This window comes from Coloeus monedula (genome assembly GCF_965178545.1).
Source record: "Coloeus monedula genome assembly, chromosome: 2".
Classification (NCBI taxonomy): domain Eukaryota; kingdom Metazoa; phylum Chordata; class Aves; order Passeriformes; family Corvidae; genus Coloeus; species Coloeus monedula.
This window is the reverse complement of record NC_138782.1, coordinates 4,122,794-4,144,578: the sequence shown is the minus strand read 5'-3', so window position 1 is coordinate 4,144,578 and position 21,785 is coordinate 4,122,794. Positions and strand designations below refer to the sequence as shown.

Sequence of the window (21,785 nt, the reverse complement as noted above, 5' to 3'; positions counted from 1 at the left end):
CATGTCTAGTATTTTACAGATACTATACACTGAAAATAAGTTTAGCAGGCAGCTAAAACTTTTTACTTCAATGAAGTTACCTAAAAAAAAAAAATCCCCAAACCACCAATATTTCAAGCTCCTAGAGAACATCAAAGATTACAAATGATGGAAACAAACTACATGAATCAATGTATCCCATGTAGGTAAATATACCTTTAATTGGAAGGAGCAACTGATTACACAGAAAGGAAACTGCTGCCAGCCCAAGGTCTTTTTGTGATTGTGCCAGCATGTTTAGTCACCGTGGATACTAAAGTAATTACTGTAGGCTGAACAAGAACACAAAATACAATAAAATTGCATATAACAACTAAAAATAAAATTACCATTGTGCTGTCCTAGCCTTGAATAATTGAAATGTGGGAGCAACTCAAACAGAAGCAATTAAAGAAATATTTACAGAAGTTCAAGCATGGGCATCGTGAATTTTGAACAAAGGCCACATGCAGCAGTGATTATGCCTTCAGTGGTGTTATTTATTGCTGGTGCCATTCTCAGGTAGGTAATTTTCCTCCCTGAGCTAATTGTTCCCCATGTCCATGCTGGCCAAGCCTTTGCAAGTTTATATGCCAAAATAGGAAGGCAGGTCTGTGCACAAAATGCCTCTTGTGAAGAGGAAAAAGGAAAAGAATTTTCCTTACCTCATTCACCGAACACCTTTGGGCTATTGCAGCCAGGCCAGAGCCTACATAATCTGATATTTGTACCAAAAACTTCTAGGCACCAAGCCTCTTGACCACTGGAAATATTCACATGCTGGAAGCCTTAATCCATTGAAGAAGACTTACTTTTGGATATTCCAAACCAGAGGGAAGGCAATGCAGCCTCAGTGTGCTCTGGGAGCTCTGTTAGCAAGAGGCTTCCCAGAGAGCTGGAAGCTCAGCCATGAGAGGTGGCACAAGACCTTAGAGGATCAAACTCCAGCAACACCTCCCACATTATCCATGGGGAAGCAGCCCAAAAGCTGAAGGAAGGAGGCCTCTAGTGTACACAAACCCATACAGGCAGGTGTAGAATGAAAACTGCTCTGACATGCAGCACTACTCTGTTAATTCTCTCTTTGGAAACTGCAACACTGGTTTTGCTGTGAGGGTCTTGGTCCAGAACAACAGCAGCACCTCCCAAAAACTAGCCTTCAATGCCCCTATGATTCCCAAAGTAGAGGAGCTCACAGTCCTGTTAAACTTTGCCACTTGCTGTAGCTTTCCAACGAGCTGATGGATCCTTCAGCCTCCACCATTGTGCTGCCCAAAGACAGGACAAGACACTGACCTCAGGGACACAGCCTGTCACTTGGCCTCAAGCCTGGAAAAGCCTTGGGCTGCTTTTGTTTATAGATACAGCCAGGAGCGGATTCAGCAGTGAATCTATTCCTATGATAAGATAAATTTAGCATAAGTCAAGTCTTCTTTACCTCCTCAAAAATAGAACTCAACCTTGGAGGTCTTTTCCAACCTAAAGGATTCTGTGACTCTATAACTGTTAAGAAATAGAGGAAGAAGCTCAGAACACAGTGGTACAGTTCATGAAGGTTAGTTTTCACTGAGCTGCAGGAGGAATGTCTGCAGGGTCTGTGTGTGCTGCTCTCTTGAACATCAGGAATAACTTAAGGTGTTACATTGCCCTAGAGTAGGGAGGGAGGTGCCTAAATGGAAGCAGAAACTCCATACAGTGGCTCAAGCAAACATCTGATGCACAGGACCAGTTTCCCAACACAATCCCATATGTCTGCACACTCAAGAAGAACAGAAAACAATGATTTTTTTAAAAATTGATTCCCTTCTGGCCAAGAGAAGGTGTTACTCAGTCATATCAAACATGCCCACGCTATTCATAGACTGGGGCAACCATATGTCCACACTTCTCCTAACACGACATCTTTTTCCCTTGGAGCCATCACTGAATCTAAAATTCTGTCCCTTTCTCCAAGATTTCTGGGCATGCAGGGAACAGCCACAGCTCCAGAGTGCAGTAAGTTCGTTTATACCCACATGTGACAGCAGGATGTACACTGCAGCCTTCCCAATACACCAACTGCACAAATACAGGACACCCAAGACATCCATACAGCAATTCCTAGAAACAGAATCATGAAAACTAATCGTATTCACAGATTTAACAGATTGTTTAAATGGTACAATCTGCACTGTGGCAGTACAAAGCAAAGTTAAATGGTTTTTTTTAAACATAGCTTATTCTGACATTTTGCATACTTGGGTCAGGTGTAGGGCAGCTCACTCAGGAATTTTTAACCCAGCTCCAAAACTTGATGAAGATAAAAATTCTTTTAAGTTCTTGTAGATTTGGAATAGCTCTGCATTTAATGATATCCTGTTCTTGACAGATAAAAAGCCTGTATGAGGATGCTGCAATTTAATCACAAATACACATGCATGACTGAGACCATCAAACAATATTTATGCACATACTTAGTTCTTAAAAGCATCTATAAAGAACTCACACACTTCTTAAATTAATAATGTTTATTTCCATTAAACCAAGACAAATTTTCAAAATTAATACAAGATAAAAATTCAAGGTGGTTGGCATGGGGAAAAAAGATATGACTGCACATCATGGATATTATTTGTATATGCTCAAAAATATTTTTGAGCAAAACAATACTGGCACATAGAACTTGCACTTTCCCCACAGAACAAAACCAGCAGAATTTTCCTTTCTCTTCTAGTCAGTAGTTGTATGAAAACTAAACACACACATGCAGCCTGCAACTTTCATAGCCAGGTTTACCATGGGAATTTGGAACAATCCTCTATCAGAAGTCACAAAATTGTAGCAAAACACTTTTTCTACTGCATTTTCATACCTGATGGATGTTATAATACTTTCAACAAACAACAATTAGTTTTCCAATATTGACTACAAGTGCTTCAAACTGCCTTAGTACTTGCAAACAGGCCTGAGGCATTCACAAAACCTTATTTATTTGATACAGATTAAAGCACTCTGCAAAGTTACCGCTCCTGCCCGAAATCAAAGCCACTGAAAACCCACTTTGCTTGTTGGTTTCACTGGGCTCCAGATTTGCTACAGCATTGGACAAAATACACAAGTAACACTGATTTTTAAGTGTTTCAGTAAAAATCTTTCACCTTGACAGCAGTATTTTCAAGTATTGCTATCCTAGTCTTCTAACACTTACCAAAAATCATCAAGAAACAAGACAAACAAAAAAACCCAAATGGAGAGAAGAGCATTTAAACAAATCGCCCTCTCCTTACCCCACCCCGCCCTCCCACCCAGGATCTTGCTGACTTAATTCCAAAACTCACAATTTGCTGTACAGCCAGGAGCTGGAATAAGCTTTCCCTGAGCGCTCTTTCTACCTGTTTCAAAAAGTCAGAACATGTTTCCTTGAATTCAGCCATTATTATTATTATTATTATTGCCATTTTCTTTGCTAATATGCAACACATTTTCTAGACAAGTTATTTCATTTTGGCAGCCCTGGATTTGTATTCTATTGCTCCAAATACAGAACTTGAAAGTGCATCTGACTTCTAAACAGTATTAATCAGGCAAGTTTCAGGGAGTAACTAGACCCAAAAGATCTACATGCACAAGCCTTTGTAATGATACATCTCCATTGAAAGATGCAGAATCAGTAATGGATCTGCTCAGAAATTTAGTGGCGTAGCATCAATTAGAACTGCTTTGCATCCTAAGGTTTGGGTTTTAGAAGGGAACAAAGCACTGTCCCGTGCAGGAGGGGGTCAGGAATAGGGATGGGTATAGATTTCATATACAAGAAAAGCAAGTGGTTCACATGCAAGATGCAATGCTGCACCATCATGGCACTGAGAGCATCTTTGGAGGTCTAGTCCCTACCTGCTACCCACCTTCAGAGGAGTGGGCATTGTGTGATGTACACAAGGAAGCCTCAGAACTGCATGAAATTTTGCTTAAACTAGTCTAAGTCACAGCTATTGTCATGGACTTTAAATGCAAATCCCCAGAAGACTGACCTAAAATGTACCATTAAATACAACACAATATAAATACACGAGGAGACTTGGTTAATGCTGCTGACTGCATTCAGAATTCAGTAGTCTTGCTTTTTCCTTTTCAGTATTTCTAGCATACCAAAAGGCATATTTGTGTCTTCCCCCATAAATAAAGTTAGTCTGATAATTTAATTTTGTAGATTTATAAAATATTATTTTCTATGCAACTTAACGCAGTAGCCTAAAAAAAGCAATTAAATTTAAATTTAAGAAACAGTATATTTACAATTAAAATAAGTACAGACCTTATTGAGTTTGCATTCATTTATAGCACAAAATAATTTACAAGGCTTAAAGTAATAAATAAGTCACTGGAAAGCTTTCAGAGATGTGCATTCTCCACCTGGCAGAGTGCAGCGGAGTTTCAGGAAGCAAGAATGAGTTCTGACTAAAGTGTGTCCATGACTCCTTATGTGGGACGGCCTGGACCAAAACGGGCTTTTGACCTGGGTTAGAAACACACAAGAAACATATTTACATTGTTAATGTTGGGTTTTTTACATGATTAATGCAGGTTTTTGAGGTGTGGGGTTTTTTTGGTTTTGTTTTACAAGGTGGCAAAGAACAGGCCAAAAGCCTTAGCCAAGACTTTTCCGGTTTTCCACAATTTCACAAAAAGAAATGATGTTGGAGCTGCAGTGAACCTCCCCCCAGCATGGCTCCAAGCGTGTCATTCTCCCAGCTCTACTGGGAGGCAAAGGGAAGCTTTCACACCTCAGAGAGCTTAACCTGGTGGAAGCTGATCCATAAGAAGCATGTGTGAAATGAGGTGTGTTTTTCTTTAAACACCCACCACCCCACACCCCCAAAATCCCTGAGTTTTTCTTGCTGTTATTTAAAATCTTACCTGGGATTCTTCTCAGCATTGCTTTGTCGTGCACTGACCTGCGCTGAGGCTTTTATCTGAGCTTCAAGTCTAGAATAAATGCCTCCTGCATACTGGAATCCAGAAAAAAATAATCAAGTTTTGACATGACTTCAGTGTAATCAGTGACTTTCCATAAAAATCACTAAAAGTCAGCAGAACCTATGGCATTCTTTTGTCCATTACCACAGCCCAGTACTGCATTTTTTAACCCCATTCTATTTCCCATGAGCAGTTTTTAGAGGCAGTAAACTTTAAATACTATTTTAAACTATAATCCTCAAAAAATCATGCTTGGAACAAAATGAAGATTGATAAAATTCATTCTTAAGCTTAAGTATTGAATAGATGTTATTTTGATTTGTATTTAATATTTTTGCTAACCAAGGCTCACTTCAGCTCTGTAATCACTACATTTTGCCAGGACAAATCTTACTTCTTTGCTGTCTTTGGACTTGACTCGTTCAAGGTCTCCCAGTCTCATTTTTATTAAGTGCCCTGTGATCTCAGACATTCTTCTCTGATCTGCCAGAAATAAGAAAGGTTATTTAGAACAGCATTCTTCCTTGCTATTGAGTACAAGGAGGATTAGACACAGACTTTAGTGATACTGGATCTGTAATTTTTTTCAGTTCATATAAAAATCTTGAACACCCAAGACCCTCAACCCTGATGCAGGATGTAGCCTCAGCAGCCTTGGCAGATACCAGAATCAGCCTGAGGCACTACACTGAGATCAAAATCTCTGGAAATGGTTTTGAGGCTGAGGTTTCCAAAACAGCAAAATTGCACAAGAGTCTCAGGAGAAATTAAAAAAAGGCAGAACAAATTAATACAATTCTGAATATTTTTAGTCAGAGAGACTGTGAAAGAGATAGAAGTGGATGTTTCTCTGTTTATCTGCACAGACAACAAATGCCACAGGTATGCAGGAAAAAATATCTGCATACTTTTATAATCATGAGATGACACAGCTATAATCTCTGTAGGTTATGTGCTGATATTCCAAATAAAGCACATAAATCACACAAAATCCCCAAACCCCACTGCTGTGTCTGAGATTAAATTCACCCTAAAGGGGCGTAACTAGCTATATTTTAAAGAAATTAGCTGAATCATTTTCTTTGCATAATATTAACTTTAGGAAAGCTAAACTCATGCAGGAACAGACCATCTTCTCTTTGAGCATCTTGGTTGAATCTCAGGGACCTGGAGGCGTCCCATTTGTTCTGCTGCATGCTCACACTGGAAGAGAAAGGTGCACACCCTGTTATCATAACAGCTTACAAAGAGGGAGATACTAAAACGTGTTCTCAAGGCCTTTGAAAATGACTTACATGAACGGAGATGCATCTCGGGAACTTGACTGTCGAAGAAAGAAAACCACATTAAAAGTGTTTTAAGGTCAAGTCCAAAACTTAGAGAGAATTCCTCATTATTAACCCAACCAGAGAGCCTGGATTCACAGCTGTGATTTTACCTTGTCAGACAGCTTCTCCTTTTTCTGAACACTGGGTGAAGAAACCACTTTCTTTGGGTGCCTGTAGGATTTCTTTAATTTCTCCTTTCTCCCTGCTAATGGAAGAAATATCTATTCATACCCTCAGATACTTGGAATTTCTCAACTACAGAGCTGCTGAAGTATTTTTTCCCCTCTGTTTCTTAACAAATAGTGTAAATTAACAGGCTGTTTTCCTTTTATTAGTGTTGCAGGCATGCTAACACACATTACTCAAATGCTTTTCTATGAGAAGTATACAGAAACTCAAGTATGTATTTAAAATGCAGAGTGGTTACACATAACAGCATAAATTTTTTACATTTAAAAGTAAGTACACATACAACCTACATTCTGGACCATAATAATTAAATGAATAAATTCTAAACAATATCAGATCAAACAACTTTAAATTTAAAGGACAAAAATTTTCTTTCAAATTTGATTTTTTTTTTTTTTAACACGCTGGTACAAATCCATACCCTTTGAGTAAAGTCAAAAAGAACAAAAACTGCCTCTGTGTGAATGAATCATCAGCAGGGTAAAAAGTTGCTTTTTGGTTTTCCATGTTCCTAAAACCATTATCACGTTAAAAAAAGAATAAAAATCTTTCTAGACCATAAAAAGTTTAGCTTCAGTGCAGACACAATTTTAGCCACATTAACCAGTCATTCCTCTATGTAATCAAAAGAATATTCTGCAAAATTTTTTTTGCATGTAAAAGCAGTCGTGTAATTGCTGCCTTTTCTTCCAACAGTTATTACATGAAATTTCATTAATTTCATAGTTTCCTGCAAAATAAGTGCTTGATAACTCCAAGGACTTCTCAGACATGAATAGCTGCAGATTTCCTTGTTTGCCAGTGATTTTTGATGGCACTGAGCAGTGGAGTAATTTGTACCTAACCACAGAAAAACTAGAAATAAAATTCAAGTAACACTGGTTTTTAATTTCAAAACAGCTAATGTTCAAAATCTCCCTAGAGAGGACTTCTGCTGCCTCAAATCCCTATCTGGTAACTCCAGAAAGGAGGACTGTAAAAACTTGCTGTACCTGGTTTCTTGCACACTTCTTCTTCATCCCCCACTTCATCCTCAGTGACCTCTGAGCCAGTGGTGTACTCCTCCTCTTCAGATAACAGTGATTGCTGTTTCTAATCAACACCAGGAGAAGCCAGGGATTAAAAGTGAGGCTGGGTTTCTATTAAATGATACATATTAAATCTCTCTTGCAGGAGCTGATATCCAACAGAGTTCCCTATCTCAGTGATGTAACAGTGAACAATTCCTAACAGCTCAGCATGGAATTATGGAAATGTTCAGGAATGTGATGTTTGCATTGCTTGAATATACACATGTATCTAAATTAAGTGATAATGGATGCCTAGTAATGAGGAAGCTTAACAATGAAGACATGAAGCACCTCAGACCAGCCAACAGAGACAGATACTCAAAACCTTGGATTTTGAGTTATGTTTCTGTCAGCCTAAAAAATTATTAATAACTCATGCGTGCAGTTCTAGTTGGGCTGTTGTCACTTATAAAAACATTTAAGGAATTTTTGATTTCTATTAAGGCCAAAGTAGTACTTCACACTTCTTGTAAAAACTGTTGCTATACTGCAACACCTGAAGTAAAGCAAAAGCAAGGAAATGCAACTTCTGTCTCATTAGCTAGCAAATGATAATCAAAGCTAGTTCTCTGTTAGTACAGAAGACCAAATATTTAAATTAATAAGTATTTTACTAACCAGCTGCAAAGTCCAGTTCTTCAGAGACAAAAACTGTAGTCACAAAGAGAGAGAAAGGCATATAAGTTAACAAGCCAAAAATAATTAGAATGAAAAAGTGAGATGAATTCTAAAAATAGGGGTGGTATGTTATAGTACAGCACTCTACACTGGTAACTCCCAGGCCTCCTCCCATCTTAAAGTTTAAATTTTGGTGGAATGACTAAACCCAAGCAGGATGCAAACCGGTGACCAATTAAATGCAGCCAATTCATGTTCTAGTGTGCCTAAGCTTAGCATTAAAAATGTCTACAGCTGATTTTTTGATGGAAAATCAGTCCAGGACAGGAGGGAAGTTACGTACCTTGTTGTTACAGAGATTAAATTAAATAGTGGGAGAACTTCTGATACTCTGAAACTCTCATGGAGTCAACAGCATTGTGCTACCATCAGTATCACTAAGTTATCAGAAGTTCCAGAACTTCAGAAACTTATCATTGCATGAACGTTGTCTTTAAACGAGAGGTATTATCATATCAGTTTCCTTAAATATGCCTTAGAAAGTATCTCTGTTGACTTGCTGTGGAAAGTAAAATCTTGCACATCTTGAAAGGGAAAAAACCCCCAAACCAACCAACCTCAACCAAAACACAACCCAAGCTGCTGGTCATCTTTTGTGGACTTGCAGCAGTCATGGAGAACCTCAGATACATCAGCAGACAAAACCAAGGCAGCAATTACTTAAACATTTGCCACACAATGTACTTTACAGCTTGACTGGATCCTTAAATATCATCAATTTGAGAATGGGGTGGGGAAAGCACCAGACATAAGGAAACTCCCTCTTATATACTGAAATATTTCCAGCAGACATGGGAAAAGGTTTGCCTTTTCACCAACCAGGTATTTTGTACCTATGTTATCCTGCAATGCCCAGCAGTGTGCTTCTTCCTCCAACAATGTATGGGGATTATTTATTAAAACTTGTTCAACAACTTCTTCAAAGAATCCTCATTATTAGAAAGAAGGAAGGAAAAGCATCAGCACTCACAGCATTGATTTCTCCAGTTTTGGGGCCCCACGGTGTATTTGGTTCTACAAGCACATCACATTCAAGGCCTTTGTCATCACTGAGCCCAATACCAGAATCACTTAGAGAGAAATACATAAACCAAAAATATTTTCTATTCCACAACTTCAGAATCAGTCTCAATTCACTCAACACGTATCAGTCAGCCACATAGCATTTCAATAGCAACACATTAATATATAAAGATATGAGTGATTGCTTATGAATGACTAAATGCCTGCTTGAAAAATAAAAGGAAAAAGTATTTGTTCTTCACTTCCCAATTTCCAAGTAAACAACCAAAAATAAGTTACCCTTAGAAAGTCCTATGACTCATTTTGAAATGGGAGAGAACTCAAATATAACAAGCACACGTGTTCACTGTTGAAGGCTAAGTTATTTCAGTAACACAATACAATGTTCTTACCTATTCTCATCCTTAGTGAAAGGAACAACGATAACATCTCTATGATGCAGCAGATCATTCAAGATCTGAGTCGTTTGAGATGGCAAAGCATCCCCACCTTCACTTTGAGATGGCAAAGTATCCCCATCTTCACTTTCTGGAGGTAACTCCACCATGTGATCCCTCACTTTGCAGCCCTGCAGTACACAGAGACAGAAGATCAAATATTGGAGTTAATGGGAAGAACTAATTTCAGCAAGTATAATAACAAAAGTTCAAGTTTTGAATTACAATCCTTATTTTGGAAGGAGATCCATTTTCCTAACACACATTTTTTTCCCCCCCACTATGTGTTATGCTCTTTTAAAAGAGAGCTGGTATTGAAGTACCTTTGGGAGGGTTGTAGGGTCAAACCGAAGAACTTTTTGGTTACAACAGGGATACACTCCTGTGCCAGTCGAGCCCAGAGCACTTGCTACACCTGGATAAAGGACTGGCTGCGAATGGTACTGGCAGTGGGAGAATTCAGTGCACAGGAAAGACTACATTAGAAAAAAGAGAGAGAGAGGGGTGAGATGACCTATGGAAGTAAAAATTTTGCACTGTAAAGAATGCATACCAAGCTTTATTACCACATATTTTCCAAACTGCTTTAATCCCTTCTTCACCCTCCAAAAGTCACCCACCACAAGCCAAAGTGAAACGACGCTAACCTGGTTACATCTTGAGCAGGTCAACCAATTGACAGTCCCCCAAAGACGCCAGTAAACATCTCGCCAGGATTTCAACTCCTCATGAAGGCAAATTAAATACTCATGGACTTCCCAGGTTTTGTCTCTGAAAAAGCAAAGCATCAGTCATGACCGTGTTTCAATCCTGCTGCCAGAACCATGAGGTGGAGAACGAGCAGAAAACACACTGGTGAAAAGCCTACAGCAGAGTTACAACCGGAAGGGTACAATGTGAGACAATGATTATTAAATTCAGAGCATGACAGAAGAACCTTTGTTCTTTCACAACATCCTAAACTCACTCGTAACCAAGAATTACAGCTGGATTCATCTCAAGAGCCATATACTGCAAATTTATAAGCTAAGATTAACATCTTCTATGTATTTGCACTGCAACAGTAATTACTTAACTAAGAAATACAGTTTCAAAACACAAGCTCATGCCCTTTTGATGAAGGTCCATACCTGACAGTTCTAGTCTAAAAAATACAGGACTTTGTTTCTTCCTTGTGATCAAATAAGACACACCTCTTCAGAACTCAAAAGAGAATATGCAACTTGCAGTGGGGTATGTTATCTTCAGAAAGAGCAGATAACATTTTCCCCCCAATTTTAAGCCCTAGCCTGAATAACTTTTGTTATATATGCGCCTAGCCTAGACTAAGAAAGCACTACTTCCAGTCAAAAGTTAGTTCTAGGCACCATCAGAGGACCAATAAATAGAAACCTATTTTTAAATCATTAAAGATAGAATTGTATTAACTCCTGAGCCTGAATTCATTAGTGGCCAGCATCACTTCTCAGTAAACATATTCTGTGTAGCAAAGCATCACAAGTAGCACAAGGCAGAGAATAAGAATCTGGATAATCCTCTGAGTAACTTTAAAGCCCTGCACATATATCTGCTGGGAATTGCAGAGCAGCTACATACACTCAGCTTAAGTGAAGTAATACAATTAATGAATTTTACGTGACTAATCAGCAGTGATCTTAAATAGGTCAGGACAAGGGCACAAGATTTGGTTCTATTTAGATTGTGACAAAACTTATCCCACACCTTGGAATAACTGGTGGGAGATGATATGGAACTGTTTGGGTTGTTCTGAACAAAATGAATCTGATGAGAAAGGTCTCCTGTCATTAATCTCCCACCATCCTCCTTGAAGGGGGCCTGTGGGGAGGGAGGGAACAGCAGCTGATCATGGACTGATCTTCATTAACAGGAGAATCCAGCTGTTCACAGCCATGGATCAGACAGACAAAATTCAATTACACATTTGTGCCAAACGAATCAGGCTTACACACAGAACAGGTCCTGCAGGCTCCTCTGACAAATACTCCAGGAACAGAAAAACAATTGGCAAAGTTTATTTATAGCAGTCTTTAAGCAGGTTGAGCATTTGATTTGACAGTATAAAGTCAGTCTAGAAAATTCTCTTTAGCCTCTCTTTACTGGCATGGTGGGGTCTATCCTTCACTAACAAACCTTGCAGAAATGCAGCATTTAATTCAATCTGTCATCAACCACACACATCTTAAAACCATCTGATGAAAGAATTAGCTGAGTATTTTCTATTTAAAGCAGTGCAACCCAAAATAGCCCTCCCAGTAATCATGGCTGCAGTTTTCCCATTTCCATTCAGCAGCAGCACTGCTGAATGAATTTCAGTAGTACATCATCATAATCACACCCCTCTGGTTTAATTTTTTTCTAGGTAATACAAGGAGTTGAGACATTTCATACACTCTTCACATATCTACGACTTAATTTTGTAATGTGTCTGAGCATGCAGTACTTCTAAAATCACCCAAAATCATAGAGTTGAAGAAACATTTTATGTATAAAAAAATATGTATATATTCACTACCTTATATGAACATAGACAATATTCCCATGTTGGTCTATGTTGATTTTTCCTGGCACACAGGGAATTCTCCTTTCAGTTTCTTTAGTTAGCAGCTTTTTACATAAACAACACCTAGATCAAAAAAAAAAAAAGAAAAAAGAAGAGAGAAGGAAGGAAAGAAAGCACTGGAGTAAGAGCAGGACCTCTAAACACAGGGACTGTCCTTGCTATTGAAATAGCAATGAAGAAACACCATACCTGTATAATGTTGCTGCATTTCCTCTAGAATCTGGATTTACATACTCTGGATCAAACAGTCTCTCAATCTTCTTGCAGAAAAGTTTACTATTAATGACAGCAACACAGCTCACCCATTAGAAAAAAACTGAGAATTGCTTTATGCATAGTGAGATTAACAACTACATTCTGACAAGCAAAGCCACTCTCAGAATCTTTTAATATAATTGTCCTTTTAATTATGCTGTTCATCTCATCTTTACACAGGCATGACAAAAGAGATACTTTGATTTTTTCCCCTTTATTATATTGCTTGCCAATATAAACTGCCAGCTTCTACCAGACCTTTTACTAGTAAATATTGCTGTGAAATTGCACTTCATTCTAAAAGTAAGCCTTCATCCCTACTGACTAAAGACCTCCCTTACTTTCACCTTGCTTATCTGTCAGTCTGTACTCCAGTAATTGGCCCTTATCTCCACACTAAGCTGGAGTCCTGATGTATGAAAGAGCATTCCAGCACAACTATTCAGCCTCCCAGCCATCCTGAATTCTAAGTCTAAATATCTTGAGTTCACAGGATGCTGAAGCCAAACCATTCCCTACCAATTAGGAGCATGTCATCTCATAAAAGGTTTCTCACTCTAATCCTGACTCCCATGTGAGAATTCATGAATAATTCGCCCATGCCATGCTCCTAGTGCGGCCTCTCCTTTTGCTCATTTCCTATAAAAGCTCTTTCCTTTTGCTCATAATGTTAAATATCAAATTCTGGAGTCACACCATTATAATTCTGCATGAAAAATACATTACATGAGAATATCTATATAATATATAATTTCAAACTCCACAGCCTTAGCAGTTACAAAATATTATCCCAAAGCTCAACAGCACTTCAGTAGTGTACTACAGGGCAAAAAAAAGTTACCTCTTAAATTTGTCTCTTTTGTCCTTCAGCTCTTCCACTTCATTGTGCCTGAAGAGATCAGCAATGTGTGTAACAAGATTAGCGTTGATACAGTTCATGTTACACGGTGTGGCTACAATAGCATTCATATTTTTGTGACAATAATGAATACATTTTTCTACCTAGGAAAAATAGAAATATGAATGTTAAGGAATTCTAGACAAAAAACCCTCATACTAATCACTTCAAGTTTTTTTTTTTTTTTTTAGAGTGTGGTGATTTGGAAAACTACTTCAGTTTGACTTAAAAATAAAAAGCAAGCTTCAGATTTGCCTAAAGGGGACGCTGAATTAACATGACTTAGTTTATGTTCTCCTCCAAAAATTTCAGTAACCTTCCAATTGTTAAAATAGAACCACAAAACACATGGATCTCAACTTCAACAGCTGTCCTTTACTGTGGGTCACCCCAAAGACAGAACTTCTGACAAACATTTTAACAAAGTCAGCAGATACTCCTTATACAGAACTGGAAAATCAGATCCTAAATTGCAGAAGTGTCATTCATGTAAAAAGGATATAAAACAAGCACTCCAGATCACACCATCACATTTAGAAGTAACTTACTCTAAGTTTTACTGCACTGAGATTCTGTAAATATTTGATAACTGCACTGAATAAGAAAGGTAGTAAAAATCTCAAAGTGTTCTCATTGCAGCACCTGTTTACATAACAGCCAAAGCACAACAAACAAGCAGTTAAGACACCTGGTAGTTAACTGTGCCCTCAAGCCAGAAAATCAATCTTTTTTAATACTTACTAATGAATCCATCTTCAAAAACTCAGAAGAAATAAGGATTGATATGACATTTGATGGCTCTAAAAGGAAACAGAAAAACGGTGGGGCTTTTTACATGATTTTTTTTTTGTAGTTTTGTATCACATCCCTCCCTCTTCATATTTAACATCTGTGTTAGTGATTATTTTAGCAATCAACCTGTCATTCCATCTTCTAGTATCCAGAACCTTTTAACCACCTTAAGAAGCAAACTTTTGGTTTACCATTTCAGTGGTCAGAGTACAACTATAACAATCTGGAATCTATTAGAATTGGAGAAGGAGGCTTCATAGGGATACAATGACTAAACAATTACACAAGATTAACTTCTATCTGTAGCCATCACACCCAGCTGAGATTTTCTCAACATAATCTTTGCATTGCAAGTTACAAACAAACCAAGAGAAGAAAGTTGTATCTTTTTAAATGGTAGCAAAGGCTCATTTAAAAATTTAAAACTTGCCTCAAAATCCATAAAGGCAAAGGCTCTTCTATCATTGTATTGGATTGCATTGAAATTGCAGAAAACGTTGCAATTGTACTAACAGGGAGCAGAGGAGAAACAAACAAACCAATCATCAGCATTTTAAATCTACCACCCTGTCCTTGGTCAGAAGAGGTCTGAAGACTCTTAATTAAAAACATCACATCCCAAAATATATTAGGGTTTTTTTATTGCTTCAACTTTCAACATGTTTCCTCAAAGCTGTCAGTGCTGGCAAAGCAGACATCTGCTGAAATGACCACAAGATCTCTGTTGCAACACTTCTATAACAAATGACAACAGTCAAAAACAAACCAGCTGGGGCTGAACTGCATCAAACCCATTCATCTTCAATTAGTACAGAACATAATGAACCTACAAGAAATTATCTACTTTTACCTAAAGTGGGCATTTCATTAGCCTCAGACTCCTTAGAGTTCCTTTTGACGTATCTAATCAGCCAGTCAAAGATGTGAACATCACAGTGCACGGAAATGTCCACCTCCTCCCAGCGCTGGGCATCCACTGACAGGTACTCAGCAAAGTATTTCATCTCTGAAATCAAAAGGTCTCGAGGACACACAAAATCTTCTTTGAGGTTTTTGGCTTCATCACACACATGGATCACCATATTTGGCCTCAAAAGAAAAAAAGGCGCAAAGCAAATTAGGAGCCTAAGCCAATTAGGACACTCATGTCCAACTCTGGATCACGCATTGCAACACTGATGTCACCAACAGGGTTTCATTGACAGAGGGAAAACAAAGTGCAGCTATTAACTATTAATAGAAACTATTGTCGGATAGGTGAAGAAGACAGATGCATATCTCCTACAGATAATGACAGTGATTTAATTGAGGGCGCAGAAATAGAAAATTTCTAGCTCCATTCCACAATTTGGTCACCTCTGTTATAGGATGCAACCTGAATTATATGGAGAACTTATTTGTTCTCCCTTCTTAATTTTATTAAAAGAGTAACCAGATATAGATGCCTAAGCTACGGAGGCACCAGGGACAATAACAGCAATTTTCATCTGTGGATATTAAGATTGGTTTACTGTACATTAAAATGTCTATTTCTTAAGAAAAGCTCAAAGCTAGAATCAGTAAATGCCATCTTTACAGAGAGATGCTTAGGTTTCAAACAGACATTATTTTATGCATACTTACACAGTATGAAAAACAGGGATGTGATGGAATGAAAGTGACCTGGATGGCTATTTGAATTCATGGGGAAATTCTTCATTTACAGCTTTCTTTTCCTGATTTTATACAGGACAAATCTGTGCTCACAGAATATTTTTTTAAGTGTAATTGAGCATCAATCTTGTTTCATTCCTTTTTAAAATCAGGTATGTTTCCCATTCCTGCCCCAGCTGTGATCAATCACCCAGAGGAACACTATGCACAGATTTATATCTTACTGCACACAACACATTCTCAAACCAACTCCTTGTATTTCTGTAGCAATGGAAGGTTTCCAGATTTCTTACAGCATTTATTAGGATGTTTCCAGCTATTTTCTTTCTGGTAGTAGAAAAATACGAGCAATTTAGACATCTTCCTGTCAGTTCTACAAGCCCCTAGATAACAAACACACAAAGCTTTTCTTACCCCTGGGTTTCGTCAGTGCTTTCTCCACTGCTATGTACAGGACCTTTCTCAGATTCTGAAGAACAACTCCTTGTGGAGGCTGCACTGGGCCTTCCTTCAATGTAAGGAAAAAAGGCTGCATTAGAACAAAAATTCCTCAACTTTTGCTCTTCAGCATCTTGGAAATGCAACTGAAATACGGCTGTCATGGTGGAGTAATGGCACACAGCTAGGAACAAATCTGTTTCCATAAGGGCTACTAAACAATCCAGATTCCTGCTCTGAGTGCCATACACTGGGAACTCACAGCAGCAGCATTGCTGGGTTGCCCAGACACTTGGCTACAAACCCAGATCACTCCCAGCTCAACACAGAGCTTAAGACTCAGCCTTCAGCACTTCCTTCTGGGAATGCGACCCATCCCTTTAGCTCTTCTTGTCTGCTTTGTGGGATGTGGCTCCTAAGACCCTGCCACATCAAAGCTTCTGCCAGGCCATAACTTGAGACCTATCCCACTCCTTACCCATCATGTGCCAGCTTTGGAAATCAGCAGCTTCCAAAAAGAAGTGCAGAAGACTCTCAGAATGTGTTTGTTTCTGCCAAATTTCTTACACACGTGGCTTAAACTTGCTGATCATGTGAAACAATGTTCAAAGAGAACAGACCATGAAATTTGCCTGGTCCTAGAGCTACATCATGGAGGTTATTCCCAGAATAAAGGACAGATGCACTTCAAATGGCTGATCTTCACAAAGGCACTACAAGCAGTGGAAAGTAGACACAACTTTGTGAGGTCACCACATCCACTGAGTTCTGGATCAAGGATTAAAACAATGAATCTCTTTTCCAACTGTGAATGGATTACTGCAATCTAAAACTTCAATGATCTTGCTTAAAAGTCAGAAGGATCATTGTATTTTTTAAACAATGGAAGGGCACATATCTGCCACTGAAAACACATAAGGTGGTGATTTTCCATGATTACGCCACTCTCTCAGATTTCAAGAGTTCAGAAGCATCTTCTCCCCTCTTGCGTAATGTAAGAGGCTGTACTCTTCTGAAGAAGATTAAGACAGACTTCTTATGGCTAAACAACTACAGCAGACTGACAACAAAAATGATATGGCTCAGAACACAGCAGTTACGCCCCTCAGGAAAGCAAAATTACTGCACTGGAGGCAGAAGAAACAAAACTCTCCGAAGGTGCAGCCTAAGGCCTTGCACAGTTAAGCCTTAGCAAGGCCTTACCAGAGGGAGCCCACTTAAGAGAAGGGGAAGATTCACTTAACAGATTCACTCCCAGTAAAACCTTGGAAAGGGCTGGTGAAGCCACAGCTTTCTGGGCAGCCATCCCACTGCAGGCAGATGAGGTGGGATCCCTGGGTTTGGAATCAAAGGTGCGAGTTTTAAAAGAAGGGACTGTGGAAATACATGGTATGAAACAGTTCTGTCTGCAAATATTAACAAGTTTCTTGTGAACACAGTGAAGTGATTTATTGAAGGCAATAATGCTGACAAGAATATGCAACACAGCCAAATTAATGGGGACATCTGAACTTCACCATACGTTGCTTCATATCTTTTTAGGCCCCCCCCCCCCCCAAAGCTTACAGATTGATTAACTTTTGAAACCTTATAATAAATACCTTGGGTAAAAGGCTATCCTATGTGCTTGTTTATTGCCATGAAATGCAATCAGAGGGACTTACCAGCAGTTTGCCTTATAATTAGCAAGTATTAAATGAGCTTTTATAACTCAGCCAAAACCAGAATGCAGATCAGAATGACTATGGTCTGATTTGCTTTTTCTTGCTGTTACTCATAACTACAAACAAATGCAAACAGGCCCAAAATTATTGATATTGATCCTAACAATAAGCTAATGTGACTAAATCCACTAGGAAGCAATTAATTAAACAAAAAACATTCACATATAGGATTTTCTCAAATCCCCAATTCTAAAATATAGGAGTACCTCACAAATACCAAGAAGGTGAGTTCACCCAAGCCTGTGAGAAAAAGAGACTGATTACCCTAATTTCATATCAACAAATTACACATAAACAGGGCAAATGATTTATCCAAAGCTACAAAGAGAACAGAGAATAATCTCAGGCTAGGATCTTGTCATAGGAAACATTACACTGCCGGACTTAAGTGCATTAATAGTCATTACATGTATTATTACACTGTTAGAAAGAAAACATGCACTAACTGTCTGAGGAGTTCTAGAAGCAGACTCAGCTCGTTAACTGCCTACTGGGAAGCTACTAATCCTGTAAACCAGCATTTGGGTGCCAGCAGCATTTATCCCACATCATGCATGCAACTATATATAATTGAAAGCTGATGGGAAGCACTTTCAGTCTTGACACTCCATATACAGTTTTCCAATAGCATCCCTTGATTAGAGTTATTAAAAACAATTTATCCAAAGTTCAAACAGCTGTTTTCTGCTGCAAAGAGGATAGTGAAAGCTGCAGTGAAGGACATTTTAACAGAGAACACGTTGTTTAAACATTTTACTGACATCTTAATTTTTCACACAGAAATTATTTATTCATCACTGAAGCAAATTCCTCATGCAATGCCTTTACCAAGTCCTATAGTCACTGGAACATCTCCGTTTACACTGAAAATCAGAGAATAACACACACATTTAATTACAAGTTCTGACAGAAGTTGTACTTAAGGAATTGTTAACAATATTTAATTGTCCTGTGACTGAATTTACAACTATTGTGTTTGGTCCTCTTCTGCCCATATAATTACTGGGACATAATTGACTAGGACACATTTTATGTCAACACAAGACTGTCTTGAAGCACAACTCAGCTACATTTTGCTCCAACTCCTCTGTACCCATCCTTGTCAAACACAGGGCTTCTATCTGGGAGAGGAAGGTTTGCCCTCGAGGGATCGTCTCCTCAGCTTCCTGCAGCTCTTCCTCACAATACTCTCCAGTTATTTTAATAACGCTGCTTAATGTGACTTCAGATGGCTGTAGGGTTAACAGCACACCACCAAAACTCCTGAATAGAGGATTCAGCAGAAGGATTCATGCCTCTTGGAAGGACAAGTTATCAAAAATACCCAAGCAAACATTGATTCTTAAACTAAACTAATGGCAAGTGCCTTGTTGTATGCATGACATTTATACTAAACTTCCCCAAGATGAATGACTATTATTCCCGAGTGGACTTAACCACTCAGGACAGAAGCATGCACATACTGATTATCAAAGCCAATATATTTCAGAATGACTAAAAACATACCAGTTATAGTAATGGAATCCTGCCCAATAGCAGGCTCCTGAAACTCTGTCTGTGTATCGAGCAAGGAGGATTTGATGTACGTAGCTAAAGTTTCCACGGGACTCCCACCAGCAGCCATCAGGGGATTATACTGGTTGTCAACAGGTGAACTTCCACTGCTTTTTAGTTCATCAAACCTTTTTGCACACTGTCACAAGATTAAATGATAGGACAATGAAGCAGTAGCTTTCAGTACATTTTTAATACTTATGATTTGAGATGGATATTGCACATCTTTTGCACATGAACAGTTACTGATATCAAACTTACAAGGCTTCCTATTTAGTTAGTGCTATCAGGAAAGTAAATAAAAACACAGTAAAATAATAGCTACCATAATTAAATACAGAAAGAGAAAAAATCAGATAGAACCTGTTTCAACTTTCATTTCCTTAAACCCCATGATTTTAAGCCTCATTTTCAACAGGGAAAGTTATGGGGAGAATTTGACTTCTCATTTAGTAACTAGTTCTTTTACCATAAATATGGTCAAATGTTAGTAAGAGTGGCTACAGAAATTGGTTCACAATCATTATTCTTTTACTTTATGACCTCCATTCCAATTTGGACAAAAGGGACTGGTGTTTTCCACTGCAGTTCTATTAATTTTTCATTCCCACTGCAGTTCTACAAACCTCCCATTCCCTGTTTTTGATGAACTAGAAAGTCTTTCCATTCTGCAAATTTGTACCAACACAGTCATAATTATAGGTTTCGTTCAGCCAAGTCCTACGCAGAGGTAACTTGCACATAAAATCTACTTAATTCTACAGGTGATCTTCCCGTGACACAGGTATTGGGCTCCATTAGCAGCTGGTTTTATTTATTTATTTGTTTAGGGTTGAACTAACAGACATTGCTCCATGCCAGTGTCCCTTTGGGCCAGGGGCACACAGGGACATCCTTCTGATATTCACAGTCTTTCCAATTTGGGATGCCAGTCTACTACATACAAGAGATAAATAAAGGGGTATCTGTGCTTTTATGTAACTGCCTTAAACAAGGACTCCACATATTTGAGACGTTTAGTTCTTTAAAACAGAGTAATCAGACATGTACTAATCAATCATATTCATTAATATGAGGAGAGAGCTCACTGATACTGTTATTTTATTTGCTTAATGTGCACAGTGCTGTCTGCACTTTGAAAGGTGAACAGTAGAGACGTCCCCAAGCACTTGAAAGGCAGCAACATTCCACAGAAGCTTCTACACCCAATCCTTCATTTTTATGTTCTAAATACAAGGTTATAGCAATGCCCAATAGCACTGCTATAAATGTGAGCTGACACACTTGATTAGGTTTGCAAGAAAGTCAAGACCACTGGCTTGTTTTCTTTCAGCTTTGCTGATTCACAAGGGCAAAAGACATTTTCTTTTCTTGGCTTACACCCTCTCAGAAATGAAAAAGTCAAAATTATTATTAAAAAAAGAAAAAAGGCATTTCACCAGGAAATTCAGCAATCCAGAAAGAGAAGTATACAGAGGTTCTTCAAATTCTGTTCCAACCAGAGAAAGAAAAATCCACATCTTGGAGGATCAAAAAAGAAACAACTGCACTCTTCACCTAATAGAGGCCTGTAAATCCTCCTCGTTTAGCATTATAACAACAAGCATAGAGAGTTATTAGGTTTCCTAGTAAGGATACTACAACCTACATGAGGTTAGTGGGTACTGGCATCCTTTCCACCCAAGTCTTAGCTATGGAGTTTGGAATATAGTAGCACAGCTCCCTTTTTTAATTACACTTTTTAATTTTTCCTTCCCAGTAATTTTCATTCTTATTCTGTATAAGTTCTAATGAAATAAAATGCAGAATACATTTCTTAATTTCAATACTCAGGTTCTGTAGAAACAAAACAAAAACCCCCACCTCTTTCCAATCTACTGCTCATTTAACATTTTCAATTAGGTGTAAATTACTTTAGAAAAAAACCCCTTAACTTCCATTTCCCTCCCTCCCCTGAGAAATGTTTTCTTCTCCATAAAACACTGCTTAAAGCATACAAATTCTTTTATTAGTAAACTCACTTCTTTGGATGTATATCCTGGCACCAGCCTTGCCACACTGTCCCAGTCGATAGGCTGAGGAACACCAATTAGGGAACACAGGATCATATCCAAAACCATTTGGTTGTTGTCATAGGGAAAGTTATTGTTTTCTGAGAATCCACGACTCATCTTTGGCTACTTAAGCCTAG

The 21,785-nt window shown here is 38.4% G+C and overlaps 1 protein-coding gene across 1 annotated transcript; it reads right to left on the bottom strand.

The window, feature by feature from the left end:
* Window positions 1-4,476: 4,476 nt before the first annotated feature.
* On the bottom strand, window positions 4,477-21,765 carry SANBR (SANT and BTB domain regulator of CSR; the record flags this gene model as incomplete). Its single annotated transcript, XM_082302342.1, has 20 exons — window positions 4,477-4,513; window positions 4,915-5,006; window positions 5,369-5,457; window positions 6,104-6,177; window positions 6,270-6,298; window positions 6,413-6,504; window positions 7,484-7,583; window positions 8,180-8,212; window positions 9,210-9,309; window positions 9,655-9,830; window positions 10,023-10,175; window positions 10,347-10,470; window positions 12,233-12,343; window positions 12,470-12,556; window positions 13,377-13,537; window positions 14,175-14,233; window positions 15,076-15,314; window positions 16,293-16,386; window positions 19,547-19,733; window positions 21,616-21,765. The coding sequence occupies 20 exons, from the start codon at window positions 21,763-21,765 to the stop codon at window positions 4,477-4,479; spliced, it is 2,187 nt and encodes a 728-aa protein (XP_082158468.1).
* Between the last annotated feature and the right edge of the window lie 20 nt (window positions 21,766-21,785).